This window comes from Prinia subflava, chromosome 2 (assembly GCF_021018805.1).
Source record: "Prinia subflava isolate CZ2003 ecotype Zambia chromosome 2, Cam_Psub_1.2, whole genome shotgun sequence".
Taxonomy (NCBI): domain Eukaryota; kingdom Metazoa; phylum Chordata; class Aves; order Passeriformes; family Cisticolidae; genus Prinia; species Prinia subflava.
The window spans coordinates 69861785-69882774 of record NC_086248.1 but is presented as its reverse complement, the minus strand read 5'-3'; the positions used below and the strand labels follow the sequence as shown (position 1 = coordinate 69882774).

Sequence of the window (20990 nt, the reverse complement as noted above, 5' to 3'; positions counted from 1 at the left end):
CAGGAGAATGCTCTGGCTTTATTCAAAGCTGGATGCCACTGCCAATACTTGTAATCCAGGATTTAGCTTATGCTGTTTTAATTTAGAGATCATGAAACCTGGACTTGATTTCAAGCAGGATTATGACCAGATAGAGACCTGAGAAGCTCTGATTTAGAGCCTGTAAAGAGTCAGGGAAGTAGCTAAAGTGAATTTGCTTAGCTTAATCTATCAGATATCCTAGAGTTAAGACAGATTTATATTTAGTTTTAGCAAAGGATTTCTTCCCTCTCATCCCACTATGTTTTTCACTGGGCTTCAGATAAAGAAAACAAATCTAAGTGTGAGTGCACTTCACTGTATATAGACAAGATCTTTTAGAATCCAAATAAGAGACTAAAAATACTGCCAAGTCTGTATTGTGAACTCCCACTAGAAGGAGTTGAATTATTATCCAGACTCTACCTTCTGTACCAGAATCCCCCTTCTCCACTTTGAAGCTGAATAGATGGGTTCCTTTACACTGCTCACTAACCTAGGACCTCACAGCATCTGCCACAAAACCTGCTGTGCCAAATCCCACCAGACATCCATGGGGCCTCATATCCCACTGCCAGTGGGCAGCATGCAGTGGAGAGGCCTCTGTTCCATACTGAATCAACATCAAGATTTCAGAACTTTTGTTGTTGTTCTTTAGAGCTATTGAAAATAGCCTTGACTCCAAAAGCCAAATAAATCTGCTCTGGAATTGATTCTCAGAACAATGCAAAAGCAGAAAAACTACAGAGTGATGCTTCCACAGGTAAACCTCCCGCAGTCTATTTCATACTAAGTATTTTAGTTCTAAGTATGCAAACACTGATTATCTATAAGAAGGTTAAGTTCCAGCATTATTTAAATGAATCTGTACTGAAAACAGCGACAAGATTATCAATTACTTAATCTGAACGTTAAGCTATTCAAGAGACACTTGCATCAACTTAGGCTCAGAGCAACTTAAAATCCCAAGCAGTGAGCCATTAGTTCCATTCTTCATTTTTTCACTGAAGTCAAACTACTGCATCTCTTACAACAACCATAATTGAATTGGTGGCGAGGTTTAGGAATATGATTTGTTTGCTACAGAGCAGCAAACCTAGTGCCCTATGTAACATGTGAAGAAATGTGTAAGTCAAACACTTACAAACACTGTTCAATCGAAATACCAATTTAGTTTTCCTTTATGCTGCTATCATTTATCCAGAGGCTCTGTATGGCCTCATAGGTCATTACATAGCCAAGAATCACCAGCTCTCCAAGACAGCAGAGACCCATGAGACAGACATATGCTTATAAAGTACAACACTATAGCCAAGTCCTGTACAATTATGTAATTCCTGCTTACACATCCCTTTTTCTCCCTTGTTCTTCACTCATCCTTTGATGGATGAAGAACAAACATCCTTCAGCCTTAACACCATGCCCTTCCAATATAAAGTTCATAGGTCTAATATGCTTATAGATTGTAGATGAGGTACTGTTTACACAGATTTCTTTTTTAAAACACCACTCTTAATAAGAAGCAGAACCATTCCACTAAATCAAAATTAAAGAAAAATAAAACTAAGGGCACAAGTCTATGGGGTGATTTGAATCAGAACAGCATAATTTCGCTTGAAGGAATTTTTAAAAAACCCAAAATAAGCTACTCAAATCAAATATACATACTTTTAATTAGTTTATGTTTTAAAATGAGTGAAGCTTTTCCTTATGAACCATCCACATGGGAACAATGTTAATGTAACAGATGCTTCAGAGTTCATATCCTATTGCTTTCAGAACAGCATTGCAGTGGTCTATATTCAGAAAATTGTCTGTATTCTCTGTCCCAAGAGTTATGTCATTTTACTTTTAAAACCACTGAAAATGAAAAAAAAAAAAAGCTTAATTTGACAAAAATTTTTTTTGCTTGTTAGTAGATTTCTACTTCCTATGGAAAAGTAGGAATATTGCTAAAATTTCAGGAAAATAGATTCATACGTGTTTCTCTGAACTCAGACTATTTTTAAAAAAGGAGATAAAGTGAGAAGTACAGGGAAAAAATACTAAGGCTATTATTAATTTATAAGGATAATTCCAATATGTGCAGTAATATTCTCTGATGCAGCATAATTTAAGAAAAAACATTGCTGACCTCATAGTCAATAGTGACAATTTAGACAAGCAATCAATACTTGCCACTGAGGACCAAAGCTATTTATCTTACATTCTATTTCTGGGCACTTTTAGGCCAAAGTTTTATGTGTTGGATTGTATCATATCACATACATTGCTCTTACCTGGATCTGCTTCTGCGAGATAATTATGTCTTTACATTTTCTGATTTCAAAGACAAGAAAAAACTGTAGATTTTGTGGTTTGTGAAGGGGGTGGGAAAAAAAAAAAGAAAAATCTATGTATCACATTCCATTATAAACCCTAGAACCTTCTCCAAAGGTATGGAGAAGGAGAGGAAGCTTTCCAATCCTAAGGTCACAATATGACTGTCTGCCTTGCTTTTGAATTCTTACTTACTCAAAGCTGCACCATGATTGTGTTACTTAGCCCAAGACTTCACAAGATACACAAAGCCTACCTGTTAATCCACAGCAAAACCTACAGAAACATGAAAGCAAGCAGCCCTCCCTCAGCTGCTGAGGTTCATTGAATTCTCTACAGCAGCTGTCAGCAGTACTTCTGTCAGCTTTAAGTCTAATACGTCCAGTCTGCCAGAACCTTGTGCCACATTGTTTATGGTAAGCTCCTACTGAAGCTTTCTTGGGTTCTGATATTTCTAAGGACTGGCTTCCTCACAATTCTCTAACATCATACTTGTACTTTCATTAGTACAGACTTTCACCTCAGTATTAGCTTCAGGAAGCTTTCACAGGATTCTCAGTCACCAGCTCTCATGAGATGGGTGAAAGTGCTGGTCAACCTCCACCTGTCTGTCAAGCTTGACTGAGAATTAGCAACAGATCAAAGTCTGGGAGAGATACAGGAAAGAGTAAACAAGTGCATATGTAGAGCACAAAGCTGTGCCTTTAGAAGTCATGTCTAAAGATGCAGAGGTGTGTGTCCAGCTGAGCTGGCCATGGAAAGAGGTCACCACTGACAGGCAGCTTGCTGAACCTACTCAGATTTTAACCACCTCAACCTCTTGAAGTCTTTTGAAATCCCAGACTACAAAGATGAACATGCCTCTCTTCTTCCCATGAGACTGATTCTCAATAAAATGTCAAATTAGGCTGTTAATTACATTTGCTTCATTATAAGGAGATGAAAAGAGTGAGAGATCATTCAGCTTGATTTTGTCAACAAACACAGTCTTGCTAAACATATCTCTATTGATGAGTCCCCAATCAACTACTAAATTTGCCAGTCATTTTCAGTGAAATTTGGCATAATATGCAGTTCACAAAGTAATTAAGTCTCTGCATTTCAGGCAAGTGGAGAGGACAACGAAAAGACTCATCATTAGTGCCTGCACTGGGAAACACAGCAGTGCAGGCTTACTTGCAATATCAGCCACCAGAGCACCTCCACTGGACACTGCCAAAATAAGTGAGCTCCACAGAAGGCTTGGCTTTCTGTCTTCTGCTACCAATGGAGCTTTTTTTTTCTTCCCGAATAAATCAATGAATGGAACTAAGCAGGCCAAGCAGAAGGTATTTAGAATATTCTCAACTAATCCACTTCATAAGATAAGACTGAAAAGGAACAACACTCCTCCAAAATAAAAAACCCCACACATTTTTATCTCTGCCTGTTCCTGTGATCTTGTAATCATATTCCTGAGATTTAATACTTTTTTTTCTCTGCCTCTTTGCAAAGGATCCAAACAAACACGAAGGAAAGAATTAATTCAATATAAAGACTTGTAGTCACAGAATGCTGACATGCATAGAGAAAGAACAAACCAAAGAACAAAAAGCAGCTCTTTCCCCCTTTTAATCTACTTCACTTAGAGTAATCTGCTACAGTTCATCTGTGTTACATCTGCTGCTGCAAGCAGAGCTACCTGACCTCCCTGTAGTACCTATTTCACCCCAGAGCTGGAAATCGCCGAGATGTGCACCCCTGGTTTCTGCAGTACTCTGTGAGGCAGACAAGCTTTTATACAAGATTTACACATTCAAAGAACAAAACCTCTGCAGAACAACCTCTGTTGTTTTACATCAACAGCATTCCTTAAAAGAAATAGGACAGCAGGGTCCTTCTGAATTGCCAAGTGGCAATGTAGTAACAGTGATGGAGTAATGATATCCTAAACACCTTAATTATATAACACTTGCACATCTCTAGACAAAACTGGGAACAATGGCCAAAGCATCCGAAGCAAAGTCAAAAGAAACAGTGCAAAGCCTTTTTGCAACACAAACTGATGCCTCCTTTTTTTATTTTGTGGCGAGAAGAGGTGGGGTTGTGGCAGGGCAGGGGAAGCAGAGTAAAGCACCTTTATCTAATGAAAATTGGCTACCAATCCCTACTGCCATGGAACAAAAGCCTGCTCCCAGGGAAGGCTACTTGCTCTCTTCTGGCTGTTCCACTCATTGGGCAATTTAGAGGATAACTGCTGAAAACCTTAATTCCACCAACTCTGGCAGAACTGGTCCTCTTTGCCCCCTGCTCCAGTGCCAAAATACAAAAATGCAATTCCAGTGCCACTCATCAGTAGTTTGAAATGTCTCAGACATCTGTCTACACAATAACTGAAAACTCTAAAAAAATCCCAATTCATTTGGAAAATACCATCAGCTTGTTTTGTGTATTCTTTGTCAATTATTTTATGTCATCAAAAGTCAGGGGATTGTTTTACATTGGGGGTGACCTACCCATGAAAAACCATGCCATACTAAGGTCTTATAGACGAAGGTTGGGGGGCAACTGGCATTTTAGGCAGGACTGCATATCTACTGCCAATGCCAAAGCTGATCTGCTGAGTTTCAGCTTCCAAGGCCACCAGTCTGTAAGTCTTTATACACCTACAAAAGAGAAAATAACTTTGTGACCAAACATGCTACTCCCTGACAGGGAGGACTAACAGATTTCAGACAACATCCTTTCTTAAGAAGGTCCCATATTTTGGCAAAACCTCACCTTATAGCACCTCATAGGTTGTTCCCATACTTTGGTTCCATTAGGCCAGTGCCTGGAGAAGTGCATGCTGAGCCACAGGACAACAGATGGCACACAGGCAGACTCTAGAAAATGGTGGGTTTTAATCTGTTGTGTAATTGTTCACTAGTAGAAGACTGACTCTCACAAATCCAACAGGGCCAATTTTTAGCTGCCACCCCCCCAGAAATGTAACAGGAATAACGACTTAAAGGGCATTAGCATCAGCCAAGTAGCAGCAGATTACACAGAATGTGTGGGGCTTTCTCATTAGGCCCTGTAGCTGCAGCCCTACAGTGAGTAACTTCCTACTCAATAAGATTTGTGCCATCAATTAAAACACACAATTAGCAATGAATCCACCTGGAGTGCTAAAAGCAGGTCTGTCTGTTCCTTCTCAAGTTTCTGAGGTCATTTTATAATTAGCATTTATCTAAGACTTTTACAAAAAATTAACTAAGCTTCCTACTCACAAACTTTCTTTGGATAGCACTTGTTTGTAACCAGTTAGACAAGGATTTCAATTAAACCTAAAAGCATGTTCCTGCACAAATCTAGTTCAGAAGTGTGAATTATAGCTCATTAACTGATGAACAAAAAAAAAGCAGGGAGCCACCAAAGTCACTAAAACAAAGGCCTTTGGTCTCAGGATTGATCCTATTTATTTTTTTTGCAATTACTGAGTACTGCCTAAAAGAAGTGTACTCTGTCTTCTGTGACACCAAGGTAAATGTGATCATGAACACAGAGCAAGTCTGAATACTGCACAGGGAGAGACACAACTGAGGGCCAAGAACACAGGCAAACTACAGGCCTTTCACAAAGGGTAGTCAAAAGGAAGACTTTATTACAGAAGGTACTTCCAATAGACCAAGAAAAGTAGAGGGAATGAGTGAAGACTGGAACACTGCTTACATTTAAAGCCATCTGACCAATAGATAACAAACCAAACTGCTTCCTACAAATGGAAAGCCTGTTTTCCACTAGAAGTTAGAAGTACCTGAGGTGCTCAACGTAAGAAAGCAGCGGTTTAAAACAGACACCTTTGACCTCTATGGTTACATGCTGAAGATGTACTTGAAGGAAGTGAAAGACCCTTTTGACTGAAAGGCTTAAGAATTAAAGGGCATAAACTAGTTGCAAGTAAGCTTAGGCTAGAAATGGGAACATATTTTTAATCAGGACAACAAGCCTCTGGAACAGGCTCCTCCTATGACTGCTAGGAATCCAAGTGAACAGACAAAAGTTCAGTAAATAAATGCAGGCTGCCCACCTGCCATTTTACGACAGAGACCAAGAGCTGCTTAACAGAAATAGTGAGCAGAACTGATGGCTGGGGATGTCTACTGCAATCTTGTGTTAGTGAGTCAATGAGGACAAGGTAAATAATCACTAAAACAGGTTATCAACTTTTAGACAGATTTCCATTTGAATGTGTGGTGATGATTATTTGGGAGGGCAATAAACTCCTCAAAAACCAGAACTGCTGTTCACTCTATCTTTGACCTCTATTGGTAGCTAATTTTGCAACTGTTGAGATAACACACAACTACTGTACACAATTACACAAAATTGCCAAAGAATATACAAATTGTGCATTTTTATGTCACAGCTACTGCAAAACACTGCCCCATGATAAGATTTACTTTTTATTCACACCAGGGATCCCAGGTGATAGGTAGTAAAGAACAGCTGGAGTAGTAAAAAAGGAAAAAAAAAATACTCAGATTAAACAAAAACAAGACTGGCTTTATCAGGCACTACCAGATCCTCTGAAGTAATTTCAGATTGAAGAAGCTTTTTAATAAATAGGGACATTTCTTTTTCTTGTATACACATTCACTAATGTTCCTAAAACACTCTAAATAATAAAACAGTACAACACAGAAGGCATCTGAGGTCCCTTGGCTCATCCTTCTGTCTTCTGCCAAGGCAGCCATACTTACACCTTGTACATTCTGTGGAACTTTGAAGGCTAAGAGACAGACTCTTCCTTAAATACCATGGAAGGACTGGGCCTACAAAAGGCAACACATGTACAGTTTTGAGCATTTTTCTGCAGATGACATATGTTCTCACTTCATAGGATGCATTATTTCTCTCCTCTGTATGAATACATCACTCAATAGTAACTTTACAATAGTATCTATTTACAACTAAATAAACCCTGCAAGAACCATACACTTGCTCTTTCAGTATTAAAAAAAAACGCTTATTAAAAATCCTAATTATTCCAACATTACCCAATGCAGCATGGATTTACAGTAATGAGCATCAACTCCAACAATATCTGCTTGAAACAGGGAAACTCAGAAGAGCGAAGCTACTTTTCTCCTTCCCCAACTTCCACGTGGTGCCTTCCTCCCCCACCTCAGGGCTGCTCTACCTCAGAAATTCCCCTTAGGCCTTTGTGTAATGAGTTGGGCACTGAAGTATCCCTTGACTGGACCAGGAACCAGCCCAGCGTGGTTAAGGTGAGAGGGACACTTACCATGAGAAGGAACTCCTGTTGCCTGACCAAGGAAGGAATGACAGCAGGAGCAATCAGTCATCCCCTGACAGGCCTGGAATGCTCCTTACCTGAACTCTACCCTGAGTGGAACAGACTTCAGAGTTTCTGCATTTTGAAAATTCCAGCAATTACCAACCAAGATTGTGTTCAGGGTCAAAATCTATAGATGACTAAAGCCAAACATCTAAACAACCCTAAAAACTGGTCCTGAGTGAAGCCCTTTGGCTCTCCTGGACCACAGGAGGCTGCCACCAGCAACTCCCTGAGTATGATGTCTCTCAGAGCTCAGACTCTCCAGTTTGCAAAGTTCTGAGGATCAGCACCAAAACTGATGACAGGGCCTGGGCTGAAACCTTCCATTCCTTGAGGCTCAACCCTTTCTCACTGAGAAATGCCAAGATATTTGAAGTGAGCGTTTCACTGAACTCCAGGGGAATTTTTAACAGGTATACCTCTACACATTTATACTGATATATCCCTGTATATATAAATATATCTCCTTGTGTCAGTGTGCATGCATGTGTATGACTTAGATACTATTCTGCCAGTATAGCATGAATGCTGGATGTGTAATGAAGTCACTGCAGCAGTTATAGTAAATCCTATCACTTTGGATATCACTTTGTAAATGTTAAATTAGTCAATGATTAAGTGCTACTAAATCCTTTAGGTATTGATCATTGACCAAGAGGCTAAGACTGGACCCAGCTGCACCTCAGCTCCATGAGGAGTTTAGAAAGTAAGGGGGTCCACTCTGAATCTCATGACTCAACACGAGGGTCTCTCGTTTTGCATCTTCAGCCTCTGTCTAAATCATTCTAAATTAATCCTAACTCAGTTCTTCCTTTCTCAATCCATGAGGGTTTTTTCCTTTTTTTTTTTCCCTGATCCTCCTCCCCAACCTACAGCTGGGGTTGGGGGCAGCAGGAAATAAGTGAGTTTGCTGCATGGTGCTCAGGTTAAATCCATGTGATACCTGGTTTTGCTACTACCTTTGAAGGTGATTCTTTAAGCAACCTAAGCTCATTTGTGATTAACTGGCATATGTGACTGGATGTCAAACAGAAGCACAGATTACTTAAGAAAACACAGAATAAGTCCAAGTTCTAAAGAAGAATGGGGTTGTGTTAACTGGCATCACTGTACAGCTGTGAAAGGACAGCTAAAGGTGGCAAGGGCCAGATAAAGGATGGAAAAGGAATTATTTGCAAAATACTAGAAACCTGGTTAGAAACTGCTTATCAAGATAGCAATAATAACAATAAAAGGGCATCATACCTAAAGGAAGAAATAAAACTCCTAAAGGCAACTGAATTAATACTGTCTTTGAAAATGGAGCAGCTGCAAAATCAGTTAAAGGAAGAAAATGAGAAAAAAAAAGTTGGAGGAAAACATCAGATTTATGTTTATGTGGGGTTTCCATCCTTCTGACATTGTACAGATAAGGAAATTAATTGTATCCCCTGAAGAATGGGATGGGAACATATGGGATGACGCTGATGACAGCGAACTGAGGAAGGCTGATTCTCTGTTTCCCTCAGATTCCTCTGAATATGAGCTCAGACCCATCACTAAAGCAAAATACTAAAGCAAAATTCTCATTCCTGTTGGCCCTCAACAGCTGACAAAATTCCACACAGATACAGGAGCACAAATTTCAGTATTAATGCAACAGGATGCTGAGAAGCTGGGTGTACAACCTGGACAACACAGAGTTAAAACCACTGCAGTGAACAGAGCAAGTGAAGTGTTATTCGCCAGACCACAAAAGTTAATTTATGGCTCTGGGTGAGAAGCAAAAGTTGTCTACTTGCTTTGCAGCAGAAGATCACAATGGAACTACTCTGGGTTTCGATATTCTGAATATCCAAGCCTGGTGCCTGACAGTCGGCAGTGTGAGGTCCTTTGGTTCAAATCTTGCCCCTAAACCCGACAGAAACCAGGGGGTGCAGTGCGTGTACTTTGTGCAGTCCCTGCACTCCCAACACAAAGACTACCAAGGTACTGCAATGCCCGATTCCTGCTGCGGCACAAAAGGGAAACAATTCTGGGGCAGCTGCAGGCTTAGAAAAATGGCACATTATTGCCAGAACCCACTGTACAATTCACCCACTTGGCCAGCCTGAAGAATGGGTGGGAGGCAGCATCTAGCAATTCATTATCAGCTCTTAAATGCCAACACAGTCCCACTAAGAGCTGCAGTATCACATATTGCAACTTTAACAGCTACAAGGAGCCACACATCATGGACAGCAGTGCCAGGTGTGACATAGAGGTGTCCTCTATGGTCGGTCCCCTTGCAGGAGGACAAAAAGAAACTTTCTTTTATTTGGAGAAGTTCACAATATACCCTTAAAAGACTTCTACAGGGGTGTAAACATTCACTCAAAATTGCTCATCCCATGTTTGCTGAACTTTCACAGAGAGTCTCACTCTCTCAGAATGTGAAACTCTACAGATCTATGGGTGATAGTCTAATTAGGGGAAATTCCCTTGAAAAGGTAGGGCAAATTGCAGCAGCAGCACAGCAAGCACTACATGAAGCACAAGTTGAGATGGCATCCGAAAAATGTCAGGGACCAAGGAGAGAAATTAAAGTTTCTGAGCACCTGGTAGACAGCGGGTAGTGTGGTGGTTCTTCCATATATCTTAAGAAAAATAGAACATTTGCAAATGCCCCATTCTAAAAAAGAGTAACAGCAGCTTATGGATACTTTAAGGTGCTGGAGGAAACATATACCTACATTTCCTATCATTTCTCACCCACTGTATTCACTTTTAGGACAGGAAAATTACTTTGTAAATGTTAAATTAGTCATTGAATAAGTGCCGCTAAATCACGTAGATATAAACTGCTGATCAAGTTGGAGACCAAGATTGGACTTAGCTGCACCTAAGCCCCATCAGGAGTTTGAAAAACAAGAGGATCCTCCCTGAACATTGTTACTCAACCAGAGTCAAACCTTAGCCTTTTGAGTCTTTGGTCTCTGTGCAAATAATTCTCAATTAATTCTAGCTGGAGTTTCCTTGGGGTGTTTCATCCATGCAGTAACCAACAGAGAGAACCTTGATACCCAAATTTGTTAAGTGGCCCTTTTACAAATTCGTGTGACTCCTACTTTTGCTAATACCTTTAACAGTGATTATTTAAGTGACCTAAACCATTCAATCACACCAACACCAACTGAGAAACTTCTGGATTTTCTTTAGAAATGTTTGTTAGTGGAAAACACATTTATGTGGGAAAGGTCATCGCGAGATTCCACGCTGCCACTTCTCCATTAATTCCAAATTAATGCTCTGAAGCTCCAAAACCAACCAGGCAATTCAAACACACATCAGGCCAGAAGTTCAACAATTAGATCTCCCATTCTTTTATAATTCAAGTGTGACCACTGCTGATGTGATATGCAAAAGCCAGAATACAGAGAGACACACCTATCCAACTCTGCAGCCTTCAGACTACGCAAATGCATTGACCCTGCTTCTTGCAAGCCACTGGCGCTCAGCAGACTCTTGTTTCCTCTCAGCTCTGCACACCCCGCACGGGAAACAGGCACCAGTTGCAGAGCGTGGCTCGATTAGTGAACAAGCTACTGGGTCACTAAACAGTTCTAAAAACATCCCAAGGAAAAAAATACCATTACATGTTCACGTACAGTATTTTGGAATATTGTCAAACAGCACCTGTGGGTAGCTGACAAAAGTTTCTGTTCCAACAAATGCCTGTTCCCTCATGCATGCAGATTTGTGGCCTGAAAAGTACACCTCATTTCGTACGGAGCACAAGGCAAGCCCTCAAGGATGGGATTTCACTTGTGTTGGATCATACCCGCTGCTAGGAATAGCTTTTTGCAGCACAGGGGTTTTAAAGCCTGCTGAGGCAAACACAGCGCAGTGCGAAGAGCTATTCCTAGGACCGGGAATGACGCGACACGAGCGAGATCGGTGGGAATTTCTTCCCCACGTGCCTCGGTGGGAGCGGGAGGGCACCGGTGGCGCAGGAGGCGCTCGGAAGCGGGAGCCGGCCCCGCAGCAGCCGCTCCGCGCCCCGCAGCCCCGCACCGCCACCGCGCTCGGTACCTCCGCTACCGGCGGAGCCCGCGCTGCTCTCCGCCGCTCCACGGACAGAGACGCTCCCTCCCGAAGCGCCCCGCGGGCGCTCCGGCGCTGCTCCCGCTGCCCGGCCACAGCATCCCCGCGGCCCTCCGGCCCCCGGCCTCTCAGCCCCGTTACCTGCCCCCTGCCCCAACCTCTCCTCGCCGGGGGAGAGAGGGTGGAGGAGCGCAGCCTGCCCGGATCCGCCGCCCGCCCCTCTCCTACCTGCCGGGTGGTTGCCGGGGCAGCCCAGCAGCAGCCAGAGCTGCACCGCGACCCCGACCACACAGGGGCACAGCAGCACCAGCCAGTTTCGCATTGGCCGCCGCAGCCGCCGGCCCCTTCCCCTTCGCGCCGGCCTCTCCCAGCGGCGCCGGCGCGACGGCCCGGCTCGGCCGCCCGCGGCTCCTCCCCGCTCGGCCGGGCCGGGCTCGGCCGCCCCGCGGCCGCCGGGAGCTGCAGTCCCGCCCCGGCCGGGGCGGGCGGCGGCGGCGCGGGCGGGCGGCGGCGGCCGCCTACAGCCCCCACAATGCCGCGGGGCGCGGGGGAGCGCGGCGGCTCCGCGCGTCTCACATGGCGGGCGGCGCGGGAGAGCCGGCGGCGGCGGCGCGTCCCCCTCACGGAGGGCGCCGAGCCGAGAGCGCCCGGCTGCCCCCGGCCGCGGGGGAAACCCTGCCCGGGGAATCCTTATTCCACAGTCCGCCAAATGCCCCTTCTCAAAAGTCGTTGCGTTAGGAACAAAACAGCTTTCCAGAAGAATCCTTTACTAATTCAATAAAGAGGAGAGAGCGCTTTGCCTTGGCAAAGACCTGCTGCGGCGCTCGCAAACTGTTTGTGGAGTATTTTATTCCAGCAAGTAACATGTTCTTTGACTAAAATTCCAGGCGGGTGTTGGACAATCACAGTGTCCTTAACTGCGGCTGGATCACAGCCAAGAATCCCTAAGTTTGTTATGAAATGTCAACAATTCCAGCTCGGCTTCACCTGTTACCTTCAGCCTCCACTATGCGGAGTTGGGTGCCTCAGGACTGACCCGGTGCCTGCAGAGCTCTGTCCCGGCTGGAAGGGTTTAAATGCGATCGCATGAGGGAGACAACAATATCAGCTCCTTGACTTACTTGTCTGTGGTCACCTGCACACACGAAACAAGGAGAAATTTGTTTCCTCAGACTGCCCCAGGATAAATCTACCTGAAGAAGTGATGTGGATAAATAAGCAAAGGCTTCTCAGAATCGGAGATTTAACAGAGTGGGTCAGGCTGGAAGGGACCACAGGGGGTCATCTGGTCCAACCTCCCTGCTCAGAGCACCTGGCACAGGATTGAGGCCAGGTGGTTCTTGAACATCTCCAGTGAGGGAGACTCCACAACCTCTCCAGAAAATGTGTTCCAGTGTGCAGTCACTCGCACAGGAAATAATTTCTTCCTCAAGTTTAGGTAGAACTTTTTGTACATCACTTTCTGCCTTTCGCCTCTTGTTAATGTATAAACTAGAAGATTGTGTGTAATAGCTGTAAGGCCTAAATGAGTGACTGCTGGTGCTAGTCTCTTAGAAACACATTTAATTAGTAACAGAATCTGATCTGTATGAAATAGAATGGAAATAATTTTTTTTTTTTACAAAAAGACTAATTTTTTTAAAATACCCAAGCCATGAGAACTGTTTGGAAAATGCCTACAGTCCTTTCAAACTGCTTAGTTAAGATTAATTTTTCATCAAGTGGAATGAGATACTAGAAGGCAAACCAATGATTTTAACCCTTATGTATTAGGTTTACAAGCAGAAGGAAAATGCGTTGGAAATACATCAGTTTTAGTTTGCTACATACTTATTTAATATGCAATTGAGTACTTGTCAGCAAATCGTCGTAGTAGGGAAAGCATTTCCACAAAAAATGCTATGATTAATCACTATTTACATTTGACTTGCCTTTCAGCATTTTCAGCTGCAGAAATAAAAACTGGTCCATCTAATAATAGTTATCTATATTTGGCTACATTCCTTGTACACAAGATGTAAGGTTCTCCCCCCATGCCAGGTGATCTGATGGGGATTAATCTTGGGGGTGATCATTTCTTTGCAGGCAAAACAGAGCATCCAATCCTTCAATATTTTATTTTCCCTATGGTATTACCTGTCATCTTCAAGGATAAGTAACTGTACTGAATACAAACCAGGAGAAACCTGTTTCTCCATATTATACAAACAGGATATCCATGTCAAAAGGATATTACATATGAATTTTTTTAGGCAGGAAGTGGTTACTAACACATTTTAGTTGTAGAGGATTGGCCTTTCCCATTCCATTTTAATGTTGCATCTCTATGAGATTTTTAAAGCCAAAGATTTTACCTAGGCCTCCCAATTTCATCCCCATCTGTATGACACTGACAGTGTGCACCTGTGTGTAAATCATGAGGTGATCAGACCCAACCATTAACCCAATTTCCAGAAGTTCCCATTAGTAAAGAAGTTTCAATTTGCATTCTTGAGGACTAGTATTTTGCTGAAACAAAATTGGAGTGTCTAAACTCGGATTCAAGGCACTGAGTTTTAAGCATGCTTTTTAAAAAGTGCCCATACAAAAATTAGATTTTTTCCCAAGATTTAAGAATCGTGAATATGTATACTATGAAAAGAAAAATTGATCTGGAATATAACTTCTAGATAATATTAAATTACTCTTCTGAAGTAAACTTAAAAAATTGAGCTGGGTTATATTTTGATTTGGGTTATAACATCTCTATAAAAATACACCATTTTTCATTATGTTCTGTCTGAGCAGATTTACTCTTCTGACAGTAGAGGCTCAGAGGGTACCTCTAGCACACAAAATATAGTACAGGCACAACATGCAATTGGGCACAAGAGCTGGAGACAGAAGAGACAGAAATTTTGTTCCCCAGGCTGCTGGCAAACTTAAGACGCTTCTGTTAAATTTTCAGAGTCCCTCTGGATAAGCATCTCCTGTCTGACACAGAGATGATGGATACCAGAGCTGTACTCATGTACCAAAGCTAGCCAGTCCACAGCATTCAGAGAGGTTTTTTAATGTTTGTTTGCCTAATTATTGCCCTGAGTGGGCAGCTGGGATATTTTTAGGACAGCAACAGCAGATGAGAAGAGCAAGAATCAGTGTATATTTTAGCAGAGTTCATCCCCAGGGAGTTGTGTTTTATTGATCTGTGTGCTCCCTCTGAAAGCAGAAGGTCTTGTGAGAGACTCCATTTTAGGTGTTTGATGCTTAACTTTGTCCCCAGGTAGCACTAATGCTGATAGATTACTTTTCACAAAATCTTTATGCCTTCAGTTTTTTAAAGAAAAAATATTAAAAGAGATTACAGATCGGGATATGAAGCACTTTATTAAAGTGCTGTAAATTTGCATCCTAAGGATGTGGTTTATTCTTTTTCCAGTGTACATAATCTAAACAGATTCACAATTGAGGATTAATCAATCTTTTTCTTACCTTGCTTAGGGTCCTTACAAGAAATAGATTTTGCTTATCTTCCCAAACAGAAGAAATGTCTTAGTGCTTCCCCTTTCAGCTTTCTGATTGAACAAAGTGCAGATGCTGAGGAGTTCTCAGTGTTCCCAGGAGTGCCTAGTGTTACTCCATCCCAGATGCAGGATCTGACATTTCCCTTGTTAGATTTCATCACATTAATCCAGTGTTCCAACCTATCTAGATTCTTCTGTACAGCCTCCCACAGAGTCAACATCACCTCCCAGTTTGGTGTCACCAGATCTGCTAATGGTGTGCTCAGCTCCTGCATCCAGGCCATTGTTAAATATATTTATATATATCTGTACCTAGACATGAGCACTGAGAAGCCTCCCTGGTCACCAGCCAGATGTGGCCCCTTTCACTGCAGCCCTTTGAGCTCTGCCTGCCCTTCAGCCAGTTCTTCATCATGAATCTGCTCATCCCACTGTTGGACAGCATGTGCAGAAGGGTGCTCTGAGAGACAGTATCAAAAGCCCCACTAAAATCCAGAAAAACAACCTCCACCTCCTTCCCTTCATCCACTAGGCAGTGACCCTATCATAGAAGCAGATCAAATTAGTTAAATGGAACTTTCCTTTTGAGAACTCATATTGACTGTGTCTGATGACTGCACTGTTCTTGCAATGCTTTTCAGTAGTACACAGTATAATTCTTAATTTTTCCACTTAACATTTTATGAATTAACTTCCAGTTAAGGAAGTTTTGTTTAAAATTATTTGTCTATTATTTTGCTGAGCCTTTTATTCTTGCAATTAAGGTTTGGCACATTCTTGTCTGTTTGGAGGAGCAGCTTTAAGTTTTGTTGAATTAGGTGACAGTTATCCAAACTTACCAATATAGCAATAATAAATTTTACAGTCTTCATTGACCCCTTGACATCTTCATGACAATCAAAACTAGAAATGGACTCAGAAGTACCCGTATGGCAGCAGCTAAATCTTGACAAGCACATCTCAGAGAGCAAACGGGAGTGTCTTGCATAGATGTGGAACATCAAATACCCAATAGTCAGGCAGCAGCCAGCTGGTGGGGTTAGCTACTTCATGTGCAGCTAGGATACAGTTATTTTTAGCAAGTGGCAGAAAGACTTCAGGATGCATGTATAGAAGAGAATAAGATTTGTAGAAAGTCCTGCAGAAGCTTACAACAGCAAATACACTTTTTAATCATGTCTGGTAAAAAGTTAAGATGCTGGGGGATTGCAAAGCAAATTTGCTACAATATTGTTTATCATTTCATTATTATCTATCACTGGATAGATAATATTCAGGCTATATTTATTTTAAAATAATTTACATGGCCTCTTGCTATTTTCCCATCATGGTGCTTACCTTGCCCTAGGATGGGTGTGCTCTGCTGGAGAAAGCACCAGGTGGCTGCTTCATTTCTTGGAGCAAGTGGAAGGTCAGTGATGTGGGATCACAAAATAGGGGTTACAAGGCTAAGGGTCACTGCTGCTTGGGAGAAATGACAAGACCAGGAAAATCACAAAGCTAAATCTTTCATGTTACTTTTTTCCCCTGTCGTTTCTGTGTGTTTGACTTGCAAAAGGCATTCCAGTTTGTAGAGCTGAGGACTCAGAGCTGATGGCTGAGGAAGTGGGAACATTGTGTGAGGTGTTGAAAGAGCTAACTCTGGAGCAGCAGGTACTCACAATCTGCCCAGGCTTTGCCTCAGCTTCCCACTGTAAGATGCAAATAGTTCCTCCCTCATATTCCTCCAGGATACTGTGGAGATACTTCGTGAAGCAACTCATGATGAGCACCACAGAGAAGCTCACCAAGGAACAGTTCTACATGGAAAGCAGAATTTGTGAGTAAATCAGGCCTGGGGCTACACAATGAATAACACCAAAATAGTTCTGACTAACTGCTCATTAACTGAGCACTGCCTGCACTGTGCCTTGTGGGAATTCCTGCAGTGGCGATCTGGGATAGTAGTACATACAAATGAGAGAAGCAAATGGAATATGCACAAAGAAACCTACCCCTGGCAGTTCTTAAACAAGTGCTTAACTTGGCCTCTTTAATGATCTTTTAATGTACTTTTTTTCATTTGTCCAGATTCTGTTCAAATATCCTCAAATATATTCACATCCCTGTTGAGAGTATTTGTTTAGCTGGTATGGGCAGAATGGTAAAGAAATGTAATCACTTTTATGGCCTTCTAATTTCTATTCCATAGTTACTTTCTGTAGTAATTTTCCAGAGTGTGAAGCAAACTCTCAGTACAAAAAGAGCGTGTAAATGCTGTGAAAGAAGACCTCAGAAAATCTGCTATCTATAACATTCTTTATATTCTCAAAGTTTCTGTAGAGGAATTTTTTTCTCGAGAATTTTAGCACCTGAAGTTTTGTCACTTGATCTATTAAGGGTATGACTGACATGTTCGTATCAGCACTGCAGGTATATATATTGGAAATCTATTTATGTGTATTGTGTTCTGATGAGTAGGATAAAAGCTGGTATGCTCTCCAGGGAGGTGCATCTCAGACAAGGATCCAGGGTAGTGAAGAGTTTTCACAAGAAGAAAGTTAAGGATAAAAAGTCATGTGAGCCACACTCACCGGAGACAGATTTTTACACTGTCAATATCCGTAAAGTAACTGCTACTTGAAAGGTTTTTAAAAAGTCACAATGGTTCTTTCCCAGAAAGTATGGCTTATTCCTTCCTTTTGCTGAAAATCTGTGCATGTCTTTAGAGTATGCCATAGAGAGTGAAGGGCTCAAGGATGCCACCTAAAGCTCAAAGACACAAGAGGGTATGGTGCAGTGAGAAGCTACACAACAAATAAGTTCTTTGAGGAATGGGTGAACTTTTGAAACACATCCTCATGCCATGCCTAGTGTATATTCCAGAAAATGCCATTCTAAGCATAAGCCGTGGCCCAAGCTCTGTTCTGGCTGTATTATTATGCTGTGGCATGTGAGAAGTATTTGGCCCAGGCTCCAGTAACCAGAGAGCAGCCTGAAATGAAACCCCCAAGAGGCAGGAGTGACGTTGGGGTGTGAAGGAGCAGAGCAGCAGTCAGTGAGAGCTGCTGGGGGCTCTCTGGGCTGGGAGCCCTGGCCCAGGGCTGAGCCTTAGTGCTGTCAGCAGCCTCCTCACCTGCTGCGGGGAGCAAAGGGCGCAGCGGGGGTCTCAGCAGCACTGAGGAACAGGCATCTGAGTGAGACTGGAAAAGGAGCTCCACCTGATACACACAACGACTTCCCAACTTTTGAAGGCATTTTTAGCCAGACACATGACCTACTTAGCCAAATAATTGTTTTGGCTTTTGTGTCTTCCTAAACTGAGCAGTCTGGAACCGAAGCATGAGGTTTAACTGCACTCCAGCAGTGCAGCAGTGCCAGGTGAAATTTTACACAACACAGCCCACAAAACCAGGAGTGCCTCCTCTCTGTTTTAGACAGTTCGTGTATTAAGTTAGAATCCCCCTTTTGGTCATTACTAGTCGGTATTGGTATTTTTCTGTCTCGGTCGGCTGTTTATCACTTCATCAGTAGGTGGCAGTAATAGACGAGCCTGTGCAGTTTCTACTTGTAATAGGAATTTGGAAAAGAAAAGACCCAATTTTGGGGTAAAGCTGCTCATTTTGTTTGTTCACAAGCGTGAGTGGTGTAAATGTACTTGACAAACTCAGACGTACATCTTCCTCTAACAGACAGAAAAGCTGTTCCCATACCAGTTCTGGTATTTATGGCTGTACTTAATTTAATAGTGCTATAAAGCTGGATCAAATTAGATGCAAATGTACATTATTTACCTAAAGATTGAATATGCAGGTGCCTGTAAAATTTTATGAAACATTTATTCTGGTAAGTTTGCACACTATTTTTCACACATTAATATTTAAGTCGGTCGAATGACTTTAAGTATTAGTTTTCAGTAAAAGAAGCCTTTTAAAAGAAAGTATTTCCTAGGAACCAATCCTCCCCCGAGTTTTCTTTAGTCTCCTTGAAGAAACAAATCCATATTCTGATGCAGACCCAAAGGACAGCCATAATTATGGCATTTTCTAGGAAAATTAGATATACAGATTTTTTTATCCCTATATAAAGAAGAGATAGGGAAAACTATATAATCAGGTCCTCTCAAAGCACGTATTTTGTTACTCCTTTGATATCAGAAACCCAACTGCGTAAATGACTGCCTTATTAAAGTTTAGGCTTTAATGTGCACCTTTAGAGACTCTTCCCAAAGTGTTCTTTCCTTCTGTTGGAGCTGATCCTGCTGTAAGTCCCTGCAAAAATGCCTGGTTACAACATCCTTATGAATAATTGTTTACCTTAGTGCCACTGACAGCAAAGGTTGTATTTATTTTAACTCATGATATGATGTAGAACAGCTTAGTTTAAACTTTCCTCCTTATTTTTTGTCCTCCTTTGACTATAATTTTATAGAGGTTAGCTTAAAAAATTTGCCTATCAGCACCAGCCAAGCACCCTGCTACAGCCTACCCTATGATATAGGAAGCAAAGAAGGGGAAAATAGCATAAAATAGAGAGGAGGAAAACAGTTTTTAGGATTGAAATGGTAGCATCTTAAATTCAAAGTCAACCAAGGAGATTAATCTGATGGAGGCAAAATAGCCAGTCCCACTCATGTGCTACTGAGACATTACAATTTACCACCAGTCCACTGGGAACTCTCATTTCAACAGAACAGCAAGAGTTGGGATATGAAGAAAGGATTACTCATAACATGTTATACTCCCTTGAAACCAATTCTGTTCTGAAGTTCTCACTCCATGAGATGACACACCAAACTCACACAGCGAAAAGAAAGCACCCATTATTTCTGGGCCTGAACTATAAATAAACAAGCCTAATGGCATATGAAATGAAAGAGAGAGGGAGCAGCACAGCATTAGGATGGCAGCAGGTCTGGTTTTGTTTTAATTGAAATTAGTAGGAATCAAATCAGACTGTTTGATGAAAATATAAACTCATTTCTTCAGCCTACAAGAAACCTTTCTATTAGATAAATCCGCATTTTGGAAAGCTTTGTTTTTCTATCACTCTATACTTCATGATATAATATGTATTAGAAAAATGTACAAAATCATTCTGATATTTTTATGTAGAGCTGAGGCAAATGCTCAAGCATGAAACTCAAGTATCAATAGCAGATTATCCCAACTGCCCCAAAGGCCAAAGCACACAAAATATAATAATGACAAAGACATTTTATGGTTTGCTGGGATTGGAAGAAAATATGTTCTTTTAAATGTTGATTTGTGGATCAAGCTGGCATTAAAAAAAGTGAACCATATGATGCCATTCTCTTTCAGAGATTCAATTTTTGGATGGTATTCTTAAGGAAAGTAACATATATGTATGCAATCCAAAGCTGTTACAATTTTATTTGAAGTACTGATCTTCCAAGTTCACCTCACCCTCTTCCCCTTCAAATTACTAATTTGCCAGTAATATATCTTCATTCAAGGAACTGGTAAATAAGGCCTGAGGATATTAAAGAATGATGTTCTGTTTTCCAGTAAGAAATTATGCTTCTACAGTTTAACCTCTTCAAACACATTATAGACATCTGCTATATGTCATATGTGTGCATATAAATATGTACTTTGTGATATCCCATGTATTTCCTTTTTTAAAATTAGAAGCATGAAATCATTTTAATAGATACATTTTGGGGGTTTTTTTAACCTAATGGAATTTATGAATTTATGAAAGAAACCACAAACATGGGAGCCAGCTACTTAAAACATAACTCCAACACATTCACAACCCCTTGA

The 20990-nt window shown here is 41.6% G+C and overlaps 1 protein-coding gene and 1 long non-coding RNA gene across 5 annotated transcripts in view; both read right to left on the bottom strand.

Moving 5' to 3' along the window:
* The window catches only part of B3GALNT2 (beta-1,3-N-acetylgalactosaminyltransferase 2), a 30790-nt gene extending 18623 nt beyond the window's left edge, over positions 1-12167 (bottom strand). For 2 of the 4 annotated variants that reach the window (XM_063390458.1, XM_063390459.1), the window contains exon 1: positions 11951-12165. In XM_063390458.1, coding sequence (XP_063246528.1) covers positions 11951-12044 — 94 coding nt within the window. In that variant the 5' untranslated portion in view covers positions 12045-12165. Of the gene's footprint in view, positions 1-11950 lie in introns of all 4 variants that reach the window. The other 2 variants (XM_063390461.1, XM_063390460.1) reach the window with 2 other exon arrangements.
* Positions 1888-7803, bottom strand: LOC134547000 (uncharacterized). The gene is made up of 3 exons (XR_010079334.1): positions 7062-7803; positions 5098-5201; positions 1888-4982 (listed from the first exon to the last, which is right to left on the bottom strand). It is a non-coding gene; the product is annotated as an uncharacterized LOC134547000 (long non-coding RNA).
* Positions 12168-20990: the final 8823 nt, after the last annotated feature.